Below are 17,684 nucleotides of genomic sequence, written 5' to 3' on the forward strand. Positions count from 1 at the left end.
TGTGTTTAGGTCTGATTAAGTCTCTGCAGGCTGCTGGTTGTGTGCTGGCTCCAGATTGACTAGGCTCTGATAGAATTGCTCCATCGCTGGATCTCCCAGATGAAAGAAGCTGCAAAACCCGTGAAAGCATGTTTGGCAGCAGCTAGAGTAGAGAACAAAGACGGGCCTACACACATCATCCAGGAGCGAGAAGGAATAAAATAAATTACTCACAGATATCTGCTGATATGAGAGAGACGGCTCTATACCACGCCGCCTCTATAGGCATCCAGTTCATTATTATCTGCCCTTGTTTCTGCTGGCTCTGCTCAAAAATGGGACAATTTTTATTGAGTGTGTGTTTGGAAGTGGAGTGCACTGTGCAGCTTTGTAAAACTTTTAATTTAAGGCTCAAAAACTGTGTACAAACCATAATTAGAAAACGTGGGGACGGTGTGGGGCGGCACGGTGGCGCAGCAGGTAGGTGTCGCAGTCACACAGCTCCATTGGCCTGGAGGTTGTGGGTTCGATTCCTGCTCCAGGTGACTGTCTGTGAGGAGTGTGGTGTGTTCTCTCTGTGTCTGCGTGGGTTTCCTCCGGGTGCTCCAGTTTCCTCCCACAGTCCAAAAACACACGTTGGCAGGTGGATTGGCGACTCAAAAGTGTCCGTAGGTGTGAGTGAATGTGTGTGTGTGTGTTGCCCTGTGAAGGACTGGCGCCCCCTCCAGGGTGTATTCCTGCCTTGCGCCCAATGCTTCCAGGTAGGATCTGGACCCACCGCGACCCTGAATTGGATAAGGGTTACAGATAATGAATGAATGGGATGGTGTGGAGGAAACAAAGCAGATGAAAGATAGCAGCGATTTGTAAATGATCTTTGACTGGTATTAACCAAATATTTAATATAACCATTCATTTATGTGATACCTTCTACCTCTTTTTAACAAGTGAACACAGTTCTAGGGTCTGAATGAAACATCTTTGTGCTGCTTTGCTTTCCTCTATCTCTAATCAACACTATTCAGAACGTCTGGTTTCAGCAGCTGTTCCTTTAAATGATAATGAGCTGATGTCCACTCAGACCAGAGCACACATCAGTGAGATTTCTCCACAGTCATTGTCTTCATTTCATTTAAACTCATCTTTGCACATAAATGCAAGTCCCACCCTGTGATTGGAGAGACTCGGTTGAGGTGATGGACCAATGCTAAACTCTCTGGACTCTGAGAAGAGCAAGAAATAATAATAATAAAAAAAAAACATCTTTACCACTTTGTAATGTAGTCGCAGCTGCTGAAGATGCTAAAGACAAAGTGTGATGGAGATTTTCAGGTGTGATTTCATCTCATTCCTTTGCAGACAGGTCTTCAGGAGTGCAATAGTTAAGGCACTGTGTTCCTTTATATTGCTTTTCAAAATGCACGACACTTTCTCTAATGGGGACAGGGTCTGTACTGCACAGGAACCATTCCCCCCCCCCACAGCTGTGCATTAGGGATGCTTGCTGAATGTGGTTATGCATGGCCTTAGTGAATTAAACACGAATGGCCCTAGATTTGATGCTGGTTTGCATTGTATGTTGTATTTACATTTTAGCATTGACAGTGCTATGACAGAAATGGAAGGTAATTCGGACTCAATCCCAGGTGAAGAGAGACCTTGGCTTTTGGGAACTGTTGCTAATAATAGTCTGGATTGTCCTCTTCTTTAATCCAGGGCATATTCCCTATATTTCCTCCAAGAAAAGACTTGAAATATTGACCTGTCTGATCACCAAAGGATACCACTACATAACTATCCACCTCAGATGCTTCTGAACCCAAAAAAGTTGTCAGTGCTTCTGGACACAGTTAATTTAAGTATTATTTTGTAGTGTTTGACAAAAGGTTTAGCATATAATCCTGAGTCCATGTGATTATACTGACTATAAATGAATAATGACTCTTGTGGAAGTACTGTCTGAAGGATTATGGTCTGAGTTTGTGGTTTTTCAGCTTGGGAGTGCACTCTTACTCTTTATTCAGTGAATGAACTCTTGAAATCTTTATTCATGTTATGTATCTTAGACAGTGGAATATTCAAATCCCTTTCTATCTCTCTTTGAGGAAGCTGTTTCTTATGTTGTTGTTTGTGAATTAATGATCATTGGCCCGTTTTCAATCTTAAAAGACTAGACCATTAATGTTGTTTCATTATAATCTGCCAACGGCCCAGATTTTATTTTTGTAAGTTTAACAAATAAAAAGGGGCGGCACGGTGGCGCAGCAGGTAGTGTCGCAGTCACACAGCTCCAGGGGCCTGGAGGTTGTGGGTTCGATTCCAGCTCTGGGTGACTGTCTGTGAGGAGTTGGTGTGTTCTCCCCGTGTCTGCGTGGGTTTCCTCCGGGTGCTCCGGTTTCCTCCCACAGTCCAAAAACACACGGTGCAGGTGGATTGGCGACTCGAAAGTGTCCGTAGGTGTGAGTGAATGTGTGTGTGTCTGTGTTGCCCTGTGAAGAACTGACGTCCCCTCCAGGGTGTATTCCCGCCTTGCGAGGAGCCAGGTAGGCTCTGGACCCCCGTGACCCTAAATTGGATAAGCGGTTACAGATAATGGATGGATGGCACGGTGGTGCAGCAGGTAGGTGTCGCAGTCACACAGCTCCAGAGGCCTGGAGGTAGTGGGTTCGATTCCCGTTCCGGGTGACTGTCTGTGAGGAGTGTGGTGTGTTCTCCCTGTGTCTGTGTGGAGTGTGGTGTGTTCTCCCTGTGTCTGTGTGGGGTTCCTCCGGGTGACTGTCTGTGAGGAGTGTGGTGTGTTCTCCCTGTGTCTGTGTGGGTTTCCTCCGGGTGACTGTCTGTGAGGAGTGTGGTGTGTTCTCCCTGTGTCTGCGTGGGTTTCCTCTGGGTGCTCCGGTTTCCACCCACAGTCCAAAAACACACGTTGGTAGGTGGATTGGCGACTCAAAAGTGTCCGTAGGTGTGAGTGAATGTGTGTGTGTGTGTGTCTGTGTTGCCCTGTGAAGGACTGGCGCCCCCTCCAGGGTGTATTCCCGCCTTGCGCCCAATGATTCCAGGTAGGCTCTGGACCCACCGTGACCCTGAACTGGATAAGGGTTACAGACAATGAATGAATGAACAAATAAAATAAAGCTGACAAAAAAATAACGCAAACATAAATTAGATATAAAGGTTTTGTTTTACTTGCATTTTCAATGCCATCCCAAAAATTGCAACACTTTCAAGGACTAACAATAAATACAGGACCAACAGACAAAGGACAGAGAGCGTGGTTCTGACTATGAACCAGCACATGGTACTGACAAATGAAAAGTATATTTGTGCATAAAAACATGCATCTTATGAGAATAGCAGTCACAGGTAGCAGCCAGAACAGTAGCAGCCATCCCAGGACTAGGAGAGGGTTAGGTGTCTTGCCCAAGGATACCTCAGCCATGGATGTTCTTTAAGTACATCCAAGCCCCCATTTTTCAAAACCCTAAGACCTTTCAGCCTCACGCCAGCTTCTTTTGCCTTTAAGCCATGGCTGACGTCCGTAATGTGACTTGTAACATAAGTGATTATCTATATTTCACCTGATTTACGTTTATTCGCAGGTCTGTGAGTGCAGTTCAGATGCACTTTTAAGAAACCTTGCAGAACTTTGAAGCATGTTTGATCTTTCTGCAAAACCTGCTTGTACGTTTCGCACTATTTTTGAGCAAATTCAAATAATATTAATAATACATTAAATATCCCTTGTACAAACACAAATATGATACAGTTTAGAATCTCCACTTTAAAAAGAATTTCTTCCTTAATTATAATGGAGTCCCTGGGTTTGGGCTCTTTCATCTTAATCTTAAGTTTCATACTCATCTACTTCAGCCAAAATGATGTAAACAAGATTAAACCTAAGCAACTCCACTCAACGAATCCAAATATTCCACAGGACCAAACTAAACATACCCCTTTTCTTAGATGAATGCATTTGTACCTTGAACTCTCGATTTCAAACTCCTAGATTCGAGTTGAAACAAACTTAAAGAAAGCTACATTTGTGAATGTGTTTCATCTACCTACAGTCATCTGCATAATTCCTCTGCTTAAAAGTCCTGCTGGCCCCTATTTCTGGCCCATGCTGCACAGTCCTTGAGAGAATTGGGAACGGAGACTTGCTTTTGTAGTACACAGAGATTAAGGAGAGTAGACGTTCACTTGGAGACATAAAAAACCAAGGGAGATGTGGAAGCTGCTGTTCTGATCACACCCTTGTCTCTGTCTTCTCTAGGTTGTCCTGTGGCCATTAAACGAGTGCGGAGTAACAAGAGGATGGCTCTGGCAGCAGCAGCGCTAATGGCAATGGAGTCGGACGTGACACAAGGGCCTTCTGCATCCTCAGCTCACCCTCTGCACCTGCTCTCTCTGTCGCCCATCAAGATCCCCATTCTCACAACACCCAACACAGGTAAACACAAGCTTCTGTATTCCTCTAGCTCAGGTGCGCAAGACCTACATCTGTATTCAGGTCTGGACCAAGGTCAGACATTTGATTATGCCTGGTCTAAAGCAACTAAATTCATTCACCTCCTCAGGAGTACTCACATAAGCAAAAATAAATAGGCCATTTTCTCCTGACATACGTCTTCAGGTAAAATGTTCTATTTCCTCTGACCCCTATAATATATTTCTTCTCACTTGCTGGGTCTGAACTTCACGCATCATCTGTACTCTGTTCCTCAGACTTGCTTGAACCTGTTAAGAGCACATTTTCCCACATGGCCTAGGCGCAGTCACATTCTCTGGAAACTAACCAGCTCAGAATGTTCAGTCCTGCTCTACCTGTTTTTATGTTGTGGTCCAGGATCAAAACCATTTCCTTGTTGTTGTCTCCACTGACCCATTTAATGACATTTTTGGCTCCGCTACCGGGACTGGCTTTCTCACAAAGCCTGTGATGTCCTAATTGGTGAATTGTAATTGCAAATGCATCGGGTAATGCAAGTGTTACGTGGAACACATTCAGTTTGTTTTCTGGGTTGTTGAGAACTCAAAAATAGGCTGTGCTTTTATCTTAAGAGTGAATTCGGAAGGAAGATGAATAGTGGCTTTCCAAAAACAGGCTGTCCTCAGAAAAATAGTCTTGGAGGAACAGGTTACATTGGGCTGCCGATTTATTACGCACATTAGACACACCAGGTTTATTGGTATATTGCGGTACGGAAGGAGGCTATTGCACATTGTTTTAGATATGAAACACATTGTGGAACTGGCTTGTAAGTCTCTCACTCACTCACTCATTCACTCACTCACTCAATCTCACTCACTCACTCGCTCACTCACTCAATCTCACTCACTCACTCGCTCACTCACTCAATCTCACTCACTCAATCTCACTCAATCACTCATTCATTCACTCAATCACTCATTCATTCACTCAATCACTCATTCATTCATTCACTCACTCACTCATTCACTCACTTACTCACTCACTCACTCATACATTCACTCATTCATTCACTCACTCATGCATTCACTCATTCATTTACTCACTCACTCACTCACTCGCTCATTCATTAACTTACTCACTCACATTTGGCAACTTATCCACAAGAGGGTACTATTCAGTTCTTTGCATCAAAGACATTGTGCCCTTCTTTTGTAAACAACAGAGTCATTCCTAGCCCTTCATCGGTGGCTATTTTGTGACTACAACGCTGCTCTTGGCAGGATATTTTTGGTTGTCTTATTGCTCTCAGTGCAGCAGTGAAGTGTTTAGATGCATTCCATGCAGAGAACAGTCTACTCCCCAAATAATAGAGAGTGACATATTTATTAAGAATTTCAGAGCACTTATTTCACATCGGCTCCTGCTTTTAAAATTTAATAGAATTCTCGACCTGATCTTCACTCCCATTGCTAATATACTTAATTATTAAATGCCTTTGTCCAGTGGTATTTAGTTAAGGTACAATTTCCAGAGTTATACAGAGACTATGGTCTGCAATTGTATCCTCTCAAGGTTATACATATAGGATGTGTAATAGAAATTGCAGGCATATCTAGTGATAGGAATTTCACACTGTAATCCTGCAGCTCTGTGTAAATGCATGATGTCATATTGCAGCTTTCAAAAGTAGTATCTCCAAAATAATCAGGCAAAATATGTTTCATTTTTAATATAAGCCACTGAATCTTATTTTAGAGATTTTATTCCATGGAGTTGGAATTGTATACATTTATTGGTCCATTCACACAAAAAGATTAAAACGAAGATAAAAGGTTTTGATAAAACACATGATTATATAAGCGTATGTATTAAAATAAAGCAGTGATTTCATTCCTCTTGCTCTGATATTTTGACAATTCGATGCTGCTGAGCTTGTTTCGGCAAAGGTGGGCTGCCCAGGTGGGCTCTAGTGCTGACTCTTTGAGTGACAGATAAGGGAATTTCACTTTGCTGAAGTAGTCTGCTTTAAATGAAGGGTCAGAGTGTAATGATTGAATTGAAAATAGATAGAGAGGAGGTTCATTTGCAGGAACAGACAGAGCGTGTCTTATTCCACTCACTCACTCTCTCACACACTTCCCTCTTGCATATTGATCGCTTGATCTTTTTCCTCCTCTTGGTGTTCAAGAAATTCTTTCGATCCTTTTCACAGGTAGATAGCCCGAGGTAAGAAACAGAGGGATGGTGTGTTTTTGTTCGAGTGTGAATTTGTGTAGTCTCTCTCAGTGAAGTGAAGCTTTTGAAGAGTTTCACACGGTCATCTGGGCACACGTGTGTGTGAGTGTGTGCCTTATTTCAGCAGAGGTGAGGACTTTGAGGACTATGCTCATGCAAGTGTGCATGCAATTTTAAAAGCATTGCGTGTTCCACCAACTGAGGAACTCTACGGGGATGGGTCTGGTGTCAGTGTGAGGCACTGAGCTGTGTTCTCGTCTCAAGCTGCTTCTTCTGACTTGTAGAGGCAGCATTAAAGCACAGGAGGCAAACACAGAGAGGACGCCTGGCTTATAAACAGACAGACATGGAGTAGTAAAGATCAAAGCAAATTATTATTATGATATTTTGGCCTTGTCCCCAACCACAATTTTAAAATATCTCAGCTCAAATAAAATCATAATGATCTCTAGTATGTGAAAAGACTACAAACCAACAGCAAGAACCACTATTACAATCATAATGACAACCCCAGGACAGAGACAAATGCCTTATATAAGCATACACACACAAGGCATGTAACAAGGAACACCTGGGACCACTCAAAGGTGCAACACATGACCAGGGTGGGGCAAAAGAGCAATAGAGGAGCAAAGTGCAAAACCAATCAGTGACAGGAACATGGGAATTTCAACAAGAAACCAAGAGAGACAAGGGCAAACCCAGGAAGGCAAACCAGAGTGCAAAATAAAACGAAATGACAATATTGTATCCATGGAAACGGAGACAGAGAGGGGAGCACATGTTAGCCATGAGAAGCGAGTGACATGTTGATATCTGAAATGTGAAGGATTTGATCATAGCATGCTCAATATTTTTGGTCGTTAATGCAGTAAAAAAAAAATAACAAAAAATACAATAAAATAAAATAAATAATTCTAATAATAAAAATGATAAATGACTAAAATGATAAATAAACTAGTTCCCATTATTAATATGTATTTTCAGTGCATCTTTTTTGGAAAATGGCCATAACAACACATCATTAACAACACTTTTGTTGTTGTTGTGGTAAAGGCAAGGCCATATGACACCCAGAGAGCGAGGCTAATTGTGCTCTCCAGGTTCTTTGCCCTTGGATGGTTGAAGTACCACATGGCACTGAACCAGCCATCTCCTGATGCTAATTTTTCTTGCTGGGTATCCATTTAAAATGTACACAATAAGGGAACAGTAACCCGTACACAGTGTAAGAGTCCTGGGAATAATCTTTAAGTCATATATGATTGTATATCACGTTGAGACCAGGATGTTTATGTGCTGTGACCCATGTCCCTCATTCTTCTTCTAGGTTTCACTCTATTTAACCCCTCCATGTTAATTCATTCATGGCACGTCTGATAATCACCATGCTGACTGTCAACTCTCATCACAGCCTTGATTCAGAGGAAGGTCTGGGTGCTCCCTCTGAAGCTGAATGCACAAAGCATGGATAATGAATGAGCTGTAATTCCTCTGGTTAGACGGCATCGGTTTGAAACTAACTGCACCTAGCGTGTGTCATCTGTTAGCATCCCATGATGCTAATTGGCTAATTCTCCCTGTAGTTCTGCATGCCAGGGCTGCATTTGAGAACAGAGTTGGGGCTCCTGCAAATAAGTTAATTGTGTAAACTGATTTGGACACCAGCTCAGACTGTGAAAGCATTTTTTTTTCAGTTAGTAACAGGGTCCAGTTCTGGAGAGAAACAACACAGCCCACCCAGACTTATGCTCCACAATCTGCTCTACCATCAGGGATGAGTGTAATGAGGCATTCATTTCTCATTTACATGGGGACAAATAGTTTAAAACTTTACATCATGTCATACCATACAGCAAAGCACAATAACATGAGCAAATGTTTGGACGCAACTGGTCAAATTATATATTGGTTTTCTAATACGTTTTAAAAAGGGGCAAAAGGTAAATATGAAATGTATTATTTTTAGAGCATAATTACTATACATTTGTATACAACATAAAATTAAAAGAATAATTAATGAATTACTTTAGAATTAAGGAATTAAGAACCTTAATAAAAATAAAAGAATCTTGATTTTTATGTGGGGCGGCACGGTGGCGCAGCAGGTAGTGTCGCAGTCACACAGCTCCAGGGGCCTGGAGGTTGTGGGTTCAATTCCCGCTCCGGGTGACTGTCTGTGAGGAGTGTGGTGTGTTCTCCCCGTGTCTGTGTGGGTTTCCTCCGGGTGCTCTGGTTTCCTCCCACAGTCCAAAACCTGTTGGTAGGTGGATTGGCGACTCAAAAGTGTCTGTAGGTGTGAGTGAATTTGTGTGTTGCCCTGTGAAGGACTGGCCCCCCCTCCAGGGTGTATTCCCGCCTTGTGCCCAATGATTCCAGGTAGGCTCTGGACCCACCGCGACCCTGAACTGGATAAGCGCTTACAGATAATGAGTGAATGATTTTTATGTTAATATTCCAGTGATGTTACAAAATCCAAAAAATGTTAAATCCCACAAATTAAAGCTTACTGTGCATTAAAATGTGCAGAGATATGTTCTCAGTGCGGGATGTGGCAGGGAGTGTTACACCTGGGGTCCTAGGTTCAATCCCTACCTTGATGGCCACTCTATGAGAAGTTTAGTGAGTTCTTCCTGTGTCACTGTGGGTTTCCTCTGCTCCACAGGTCTGAGTGTGTGAGTGACTGGGTGAGTGTGTGAAATTGTTCACAGGTGTGTGTGTATGTACGACTGGATGTGTAAGTGAAAATGTCCAGTGTTCTGTTAGCAACTGTGGCAGTGACCATGTGTTTCAAGGACAGTTTTGACTATATACTACTCTAAGAACCCAGTGATATCTTAAAGAAAGTGACCGCTAATATTATAATGAAGCTTATCTCAAACCACAGGACCTTGTTTAATCTTGTTTAATCCTGAGAGTGCAGTTAAGCCGACTTCAGGTCTACATCAGTAGGTGAAGTTTAATCTCTCTTAAATGAGTTTTTACAGAGGTCATGTGACCTACTACTGCCCTGAGACCTGCTAACTATCAAACCCAGTGATGCCCAGACAGGACTTTTATTCTGACAGTATAGAGAAAGAGCATGTTCTGCTGATGGTTCCTTTTACTCACAAACTAAAGGTAATTCGCTACTGGGAATATTGTTTAGTATGTGATTTTGGAGGAGATAGCAGGAAGGGCATATAAAGAGTTAAAAATTGTTAATAATTGTAAATAAATGTATATGATCAGTAATTTGACATGGTTTTACAGCATACAACATTGTGTCATTGTCACACAGCTCCTGCATCCTGGGGTTGTGGGTTCAATCCTCACCTTTGTTCTCTGCGAGGACTTTGGTGTGTTTTCAATTTGACTGATTGGGTTTCCTTCCACAGTCCAAAAACACATGTTACTAGGTGGATCAGCTGTGCAGAATGCCCATAGCAACGAGTTAGCATGTTACCCAAGCTTGCAGAGCATCTTTAATCCTGTTTTACCTGTGGGGATCCAAAACCCAGTTCAAACACTTGTCACAATATTTTTGCATGTTCATCTTCTGTGTCTGATTAAAAGAACACTAGGTTTACCTTAAAACTACTGCTTCAAATCATTGTGATGCTCCATTGAATTGTGATAGGGAGAATAGAGCCTCTGTCATTGCTACTCTGTGAGCCCAGGGCTGCAGAAACTGCACTATGTATTACTTGGAATAGGGTAGGAAACCACCCCTTCCCTTTGTGTTCAGGGCAGTGCTGTGGATGAATTACACTCTGCAGCTGTATGGGTGCCCAGGAGGCAAAATTCCAAATATTACCTAATGTTTCTTTAATTGTTGTGGGTTTATACACACAGTGTGCATTGCAAAACATCACTTGTACATCACAGTCCTGCTTTTTACAAGCTCCTAACTGCAATTTTTTACATTTTTGTTAACTCAGTGCTCTCTGTTTATTATTATTTAAAAGTCTTTTGATGTCTGAATGCGTGTCAATTGCCTCTACTGTAGGAAATGGCATGATAATGGTGCTTTTGTACTTTGTGCCTTTTGTAATGTCTGCCTTCAGAAGGTCTTTGAGAATCTAAGTCATGCTGTAAGTTATGTGTCCTTGAGATGTGTTGACTGCCGTTGTGTCTGGAGGTAGTCTAGCCTTTTTCCACCTATTATTTAAGATGTCCGGCTTATCAAAAGTTGTCTGTTAGTCAAACATTGATTTGTAGCACTGTGCTGTACTGACATTGACAACAGTATAAAGCCTATAGAGAGAGGTTTGATAGTTCTCCTGTGAGGCAATGCTCAAACCTGACTCTGGATTCATGAAAATAATTTGGCAGTGCTGGTTTATAAGTGTGTGTTTGTGTATGTGTGTGTGATTGTGTGTTGTTATTGTTCAAACCATTTTCAAAACACTGATAAATTAGGCATGTAAAAATATGCATGCCACCCATAAACTAGTTCTGTTGAATCATACAAAACAGCAGTTTCCCATGGTTTGTATCTGTTCGAGAATTATTTTCTTCATATCTGTTATCTGCTCAATACCAAGCACCGATTCAATACTTCAGTCTAATTATTTTTAACATACTTGACTTTCTATGATTCATCCAACAAGAACACCTCATAATTTAGTGTTTGTAACATTCATTCATTCTTTATCTGTAACCCTTATCCAGTTCAGGGTCGCGGTGGGTCCAGAGCCTACCTGGAATCATTGGGCGCAAGGCGGGAATACACCCTGGAGGGGGTGCCAGTCCTTCACAGGGCAACACAGACACACACACATTCACTCACACACTCACACCTACGGACACTTTTGAGTCGCCAATCCACCTACCAACATGAGCTTTTGGGCTGTGGGAGGAAACCGTAGCACCCGGAGGAAACCCACACAGACACAGGGAAAACACACCACACTCCTCACAGACAGTCACCCGGAGGAAACCCACGCAGACGCAGGGAGAACACACCACACTCCTCACAGACAGTCACCCGGAGCGGGAATCGAACCCACAACCTCCTGGCCCCTGGAGCTGTGTGACTGTGACACTACCTACTGCAAGGAGCAATCAGTTATCTCCAATAACACATTTTCATGTTATAAAACATTCATTATATCGACACCTAGTGGCTTGTGTTGTCAGTTGTTCTTCTCTAAATCAGTTCTAAACATGGTCACCCCGTATGGGAGACCCACTCCGTAGAGCATAAACTGGTTAATTAAAGGTGACCTAAACATACACACCCAAACCAGCCTCAAACTGCAGTATTTATACCTTCAAGCCAAGTTTGAAATGTATACCTAATTCTGCCTGTAATTAGTGTATTAACAGGATTTGGTCTATCAAGTGGCAAAGGTCAAGATTTAAACAAACAGAACCTAGAGAATCAGGACATGATTTTTTAAACCATCCAGTGTCAGATAACAGCGGTCCCGGCAGGTCACCATTTGCATAAAAGTTGCTGTATTGCTTGGCTGTTCAGATAAGAGTTTAGGATTATTTTTTGGGTGAAAATGAAGTGCTGGAGCTGATAATGGAGTGTGCAGATGAAGAGGGCAAATCCCTCCGCCCTGAGAGATAGAAGGAAGTGTGCTGAGGGAGAGTGCAGGAATTTCTCCCATGAGAATCAGCGAGGGGATTCTTAATTCTCTCAATCAGAGTGTTATCAGAGAGGGAGAGGGAGGTGAACGCACCTCATTTTGAGTTAATCCCACAGCCTGCTCTTCATTTGCTCACGAGAAGAGGAGGAGAGCTAAGCGAGAATTCAGCCCACAGACTCAGAGTCTCTGAACAGACTTCAGTGCCATTTACCACCAACACCGACCTAGGGCCGGTCTCAAAGATAAATACACTGCTGTTTGAAAAGGTCAACGTGAATGTGTGTGTGGGTTGGGGTGTGGGGTGAAGAGAGAGAAAGAGAGAGAGAGAGGAATTATTTATCTCTGATACTATAACATACATATTCAGACATGTTTTTTAATTAGTTACATAAAGTCAGAGAAGTTCAGCTGGGGACTGTATAAAGTTTGTGATATTGCATATTCTCTGATGAAAACTGGGAACTGAATTCTCACTGGGAATAACATGATCTTTATGTTCAACACAACAATTACATTGCATTGTGATGAAACCTATTCTGTCCAACCATTATCTAAAGCAATGCCATTTTTTAAATGTGCTTAACTGTGATTAATATAATCATGGGATTACTCGTGATTAATTATTCTGCATTTTTAAAAGCCCTAAAGTATACAGTGGTATGCAAACATCTGGATGCCCCTGGTCATTTTCTTAAATGAGAATTAGTACATATCCCCTACAGAGGACATACTTCTGCAGACTGAATGGATAATTAATGTTTAATTGGTGAATTTAACAGATTAGTGAACATTTTTTTAAAGTAAAGATATAGATACTGAAAAGGCATTGCTTTAACAGAGATTCTTAGCATTGGTTTTGGTTAAAATAGAAAATATGATTATGTATTATTTACTGCATATTGAAAAGCAAGAAAGAGAGGGAGAGGAGCAGAGAGAGGGATGATATTGTGGGGGAGACAGCAATGGGCTGTTGTTGATATCATTAATCTCACGCAGTCTGACTGAGAAACTGAAGACAAAGTGAAGACCTCCTAATGAGGCTGAAGTCTGGTGATGCAGCTGCTGTCAAAACTGTGCAAATCTGTTCCTTCCACAAACAGCCAGGAGAATTGGAACCCTGAGGTTCGGGGGAGTGTGTGCGTGTTGGTATCTTATAGCTGTCAGAGAGAGAGAGAGAGAGAGAGAGAGAGAGAGAGAGAGAGAGAGAGAGAGAGCGAGAGCACTACAGCCTAATGAGTATCATGTATACAGTGACATCATACTGAACATAGTATGAACACATGAACTTACCAATAATTTGTCTGCAATACACTATTTTTCGAAAGATATTTTCTAATGAATGATTTTACAGGCATTTCTTGGGCTACCTGTACCCCTAAGGTCACCACACTAAGCATTGACAGGAGGGGCATAAATCCTAGAGGAGTAGAAGTGTATTCCCCTGATGTGATTAAGTGAATAAGTTCCATCCAAGAATGTTGTGATGAGTTGCAGTAGCATCTGTGATCCAGAATAATCAGTATATGACCTCGGTGAAGCTCTTGAGACCAAACCCAATCAACGTCTGTAATGTCTGAAGCCTTCTGAGAAGTGGGGCGGTTACAACTGGAAAATTGGGGCAAACTACTCATTAAAACATATGCATTTTTTTTGACCGATGGGACAGACAGCCATGATTTAAACATTTGCCCTCTGAGAGAAAACATGACGTGTTAACCTGCTACCTCAATACCATTAAGGAGCTATTACAGCCCATGCTCTTTCCAATCATGATGTTCAAAGCTTGCTGAAGTAGCTTTTTGGAGATTTATGCTAATTGACATAATGAGATTCTTTCTGTTTACACTATTCAAGCATCATCAGGGACACCCAAACAGGAAATGACAGCTGAATGATGCTCCAGCTCCAGCAGGATTTATACTAACAACCTGGGAGTGGTCCATCCAAAACAAAAGTGGGTGGAGGGTGAAGGTGATTCAGTAATTGCTAGAGGCATAGTCTGGCATTAGCTGGAAACTTGCTCCAGTCTCCAGGTGACCTTATCATCTGGGCATGCCCCATTACTGAGCTAAAACCTTGGTGAAAAATAATTGTTGAGTTTCAACTCTGAAGCGCCTTTAGTTGGAGTTTTTTTTCCCAGCATGCAAAGTGCATGCACATAATAAAACTTAATCCCACTGATTATGATTGGTTCTAAACTCTGTGTGTCTCTGAGACCTCCCCCCAGCGTGTCATTGGTCCTAATCTCTGTACTGTTTGTTCTAAGGCTTCCTCATGAAGATGAATGCTCCTAATCTCTGTGTTAAAAATGTTGATGATTCCCACTGACTTGTTCACTGTGTTTGCTTTTAGTTATACCGATGTCCATTGGTAGTAGCTTAACTTTATTTAGCTATTTCATCATTTGAAGTGTACTGTCAGCTTTACTACAGGACTGAGCCTGCAACATCCAGGTGAAGATCATGAGGAGAATCTTGCTGAAGGCAGCGTGTGTTACCAGCAGTGTTCCCTTCATTTTTCAATGTGTGGGATTTTTAGATTAGAAATGCTAATGGTGTAGTTGCCAGTGGATTTGCTTAGTGAAATGAAGCAATGTTTTTTGACAGTCGGCCCCCTTAGACAGAAACAACGCTAGGCGTGACCCCCCCAATTTAAGTGTGAGCCAAGTAATATTTCATCTTCAATAACAGCTCCTTCTTAATCTCACTGCTTTGGCACAAGGGACTGCTTGCTCTGGCTGATACAAGATGCTTTTTAAACCACACTCATACACACACTTGTACATACATAATCACAGTAAGACATCATTGTTCATAAACATAGCCTGCATGAAATTCATATATTTTCATCTGTTCAGCAGTGCTGCTATAATTTAGTCTCAGAATATACTTGTATTTATTATTCATGAAAGACTGATTTAGATTTATCGAAGGAGAACATCATGCAGAGAAAGAAAGAGAAGAAGTTGTGTAATCAGGGCATGGAGTGACCACAATAACAGCCAGTGTTTGTATCTGCAATCAGAGACTTCGTAGGAGACGTAGACTAATTATGAGAGCAGCACTTTGTTGTCCTGGATGTTTCATTAAAAGACTGTGTTTGATGTTTATGTTATAGTCTGATTTCTGGAAAAATGGCTGAATTAAGGCACGGAGGCTTTGATATCTTAAAAGAGCATCATTAGCTCAACATTAGATATCTTCTGTGACCAGGAGAGTTTGTACAAAACTAGGAGGAGCTAATAAATAGAAGACTTCGTTATTAAAACCGTACATGAATGGGCTCCTGCAGTGTGTACCCCATGCCTCTATGAAAACAAAGGAATCAATTTTAATTCAATATCTATACATGCTGCTGCATGTTGTACAACTTGTCTCTAAGACACTTCTAATATCACTGGTGTATGGCCACCTACTGTTTGTGTACGTGCTGCATATTTTCAGTAACAGTGCATGAGTACCCAGTAAGGCTAGCTTATAGCTTATTATATAATGTATAACTCAAGCCTTGAGCTGTCCACTAATGAGTGACATAGGCAATGTTACAAAAACTATCATTATGACCGTCATTGGTTTAAAGTATAATGGCCCTGCAGCATTATAGCTGCTAATCACTCCTAAACATCCACACCAAGACTGCGTCCTCTGAGAAGTCCAGAAGCTCGTGACTTGGTGTAGTTGAGCACAGCAGCTGCTATATTTTATATTTGCATAATGCAGGTGCTCTATCAATAACTAAAATGGAAATACTTCATTTTAAAGGGCAACCTAATAATGCCAGAGTGATGCTAATAGATCAGATGCCAATGGCATTGTAAATTATCATACAAGTGAATAAAAAATGTATTTTTAAAACTCAAGTTTAAATAAATGCCCAGAAGTGCAACATAATGATCCAGGTTAAAGAGGGCATATTGTGAAAAAGTCACCTGTTTAGTGCATATGTACAGGGTGGGCCATTTATATGGATACACCTTAATAAAATGGGAATGGTTGGTGATATTAACTTCCTGTTTGTGGCACATTAGTATATGGGAGGGGGGAAGCTTTTCAAGATGGGTGGTGACCATGGCGGCCATTTTGAAGTCGGCCATTTTGGATCCAACTTTTGTTTCAATGGGAAGAGGGTCATGTGACACATCAAACCTGTTGGGAATTTCACAAGAAAATCAATGGTGTTGCTTTTAACATAACTTTATTCTGACCACTTATAAAATGTGTTCAAAGTGCTGCCCATTGTGTTGGACTGTCAATGCAACCCTCTTCTCCCACTCTTCACACACTGATAGCAACACCGCAGGAGAAATGCTAGCACAGGCTTCCAGTATCCGTAGTTTCAGGTTCTGCACATCTCGTATCTTCACAGCACAGACAATGGCCTTCAGATGACCCCAAAGATAAAAGTCTAAGGGGGTCAGATCGGGAGACCTTGGGGTCATTCGAATGGCCCACGACGACCAATCCACTTTCCAGGAAACTGTTCATCTAGGAATGTTCGGACCTGACTCCCATAATGTGGTGGTGCACCATCTTGCTGGAAAAACTCAGGGAGCGTGCCAGCTTCAGTGCATTAAGAGGAAAACACATCACCATGTAGTAGTTTCGCATCCAGTGGCCTTGAGGTATCCATTGATGAAGAATGGCCCCACTATCTTTGTACCCGATATACCACTCCATACCATCAAGATGTGCAGCACCTGAAACTACGGATACTGGAAGCCTGTGCTAGCATTTCTCCTGCGGTGTTGCTATCAGTGTGTGAAGAGTGGGAGAAGAGGGTTTAAGTGACAATCCAACACAATGGGCAGCACTTTGAACACATTTTATAAGTGGTCAGAAACTTGTAAATAGCTCATGAAAAACCAAGCACACCATTGTTTTCTTGTGAAATTCCCAATAAATTTGATGTGTCACATGACCCTCTTCCCATTGAAAAAACAAAAGTTGGATCCAAAATGGCCGACTTCAAAATGGCCACCATGGTCACCACCCATCTTGAAAAGTCCCCCCCCCCCCTCCCATATACTAATGTACCACAAACAGGAAGTTAATATCACCAACCATTCCCATTTTATTAAGGTGTATCCATATAAATGGCCCACACTGTAGATTTATTTGGGGAACTCTGACCTAAAAAACCCATCTACTGTGAAATAAGTCAGCACAGTCAGTTTCTTGTAGGATTCCTAAATCAGAAAACATGAGATAAACTTAATCATTCTAATGGCTTCTTATGTAGAAAACAGAGACTTTAGAATTGTCCCACCTCCTCATCTGAGTCTCTGGGCCTTGTAGTGTTTTGAACAAAACTTTCACTAATTCACTAGTTTCATTAAGACCCCAGTAGTCTTTTTGCTTGTGGAAATGGGGTAGAATATATACTGCTAGCTGCTTTATGTAGTAGGTAACACGGATATTGCTGTTTGTGCACACTCATGGCCTTTCAGCTGAAACTAAAAGGAC

General features: G+C 41.8%; 1 protein-coding gene across 1 annotated transcript in view; it reads left to right on the forward strand.

The window, feature by feature from the left end:
• The window catches only part of tcerg1l (transcription elongation regulator 1 like), a 134,955-nt gene that overhangs the window by 39,141 nt on the left and 78,130 nt on the right, over positions 1-17,684 (forward strand). Inside the window, exon 4 of the mRNA XM_066665255.1 lies at positions 4,250-4,426. Coding sequence (XP_066521352.1) covers positions 4,250-4,426 — 177 coding nt within the window. The remainder of the gene's footprint in view (positions 1-4,249; positions 4,427-17,684) is intronic.

This window comes from Hoplias malabaricus, chromosome 3 (assembly GCF_029633855.1).
Source record: "Hoplias malabaricus isolate fHopMal1 chromosome 3, fHopMal1.hap1, whole genome shotgun sequence".
Lineage (NCBI taxonomy): Eukaryota > Metazoa > Chordata > Actinopteri > Characiformes > Erythrinidae > Hoplias > Hoplias malabaricus.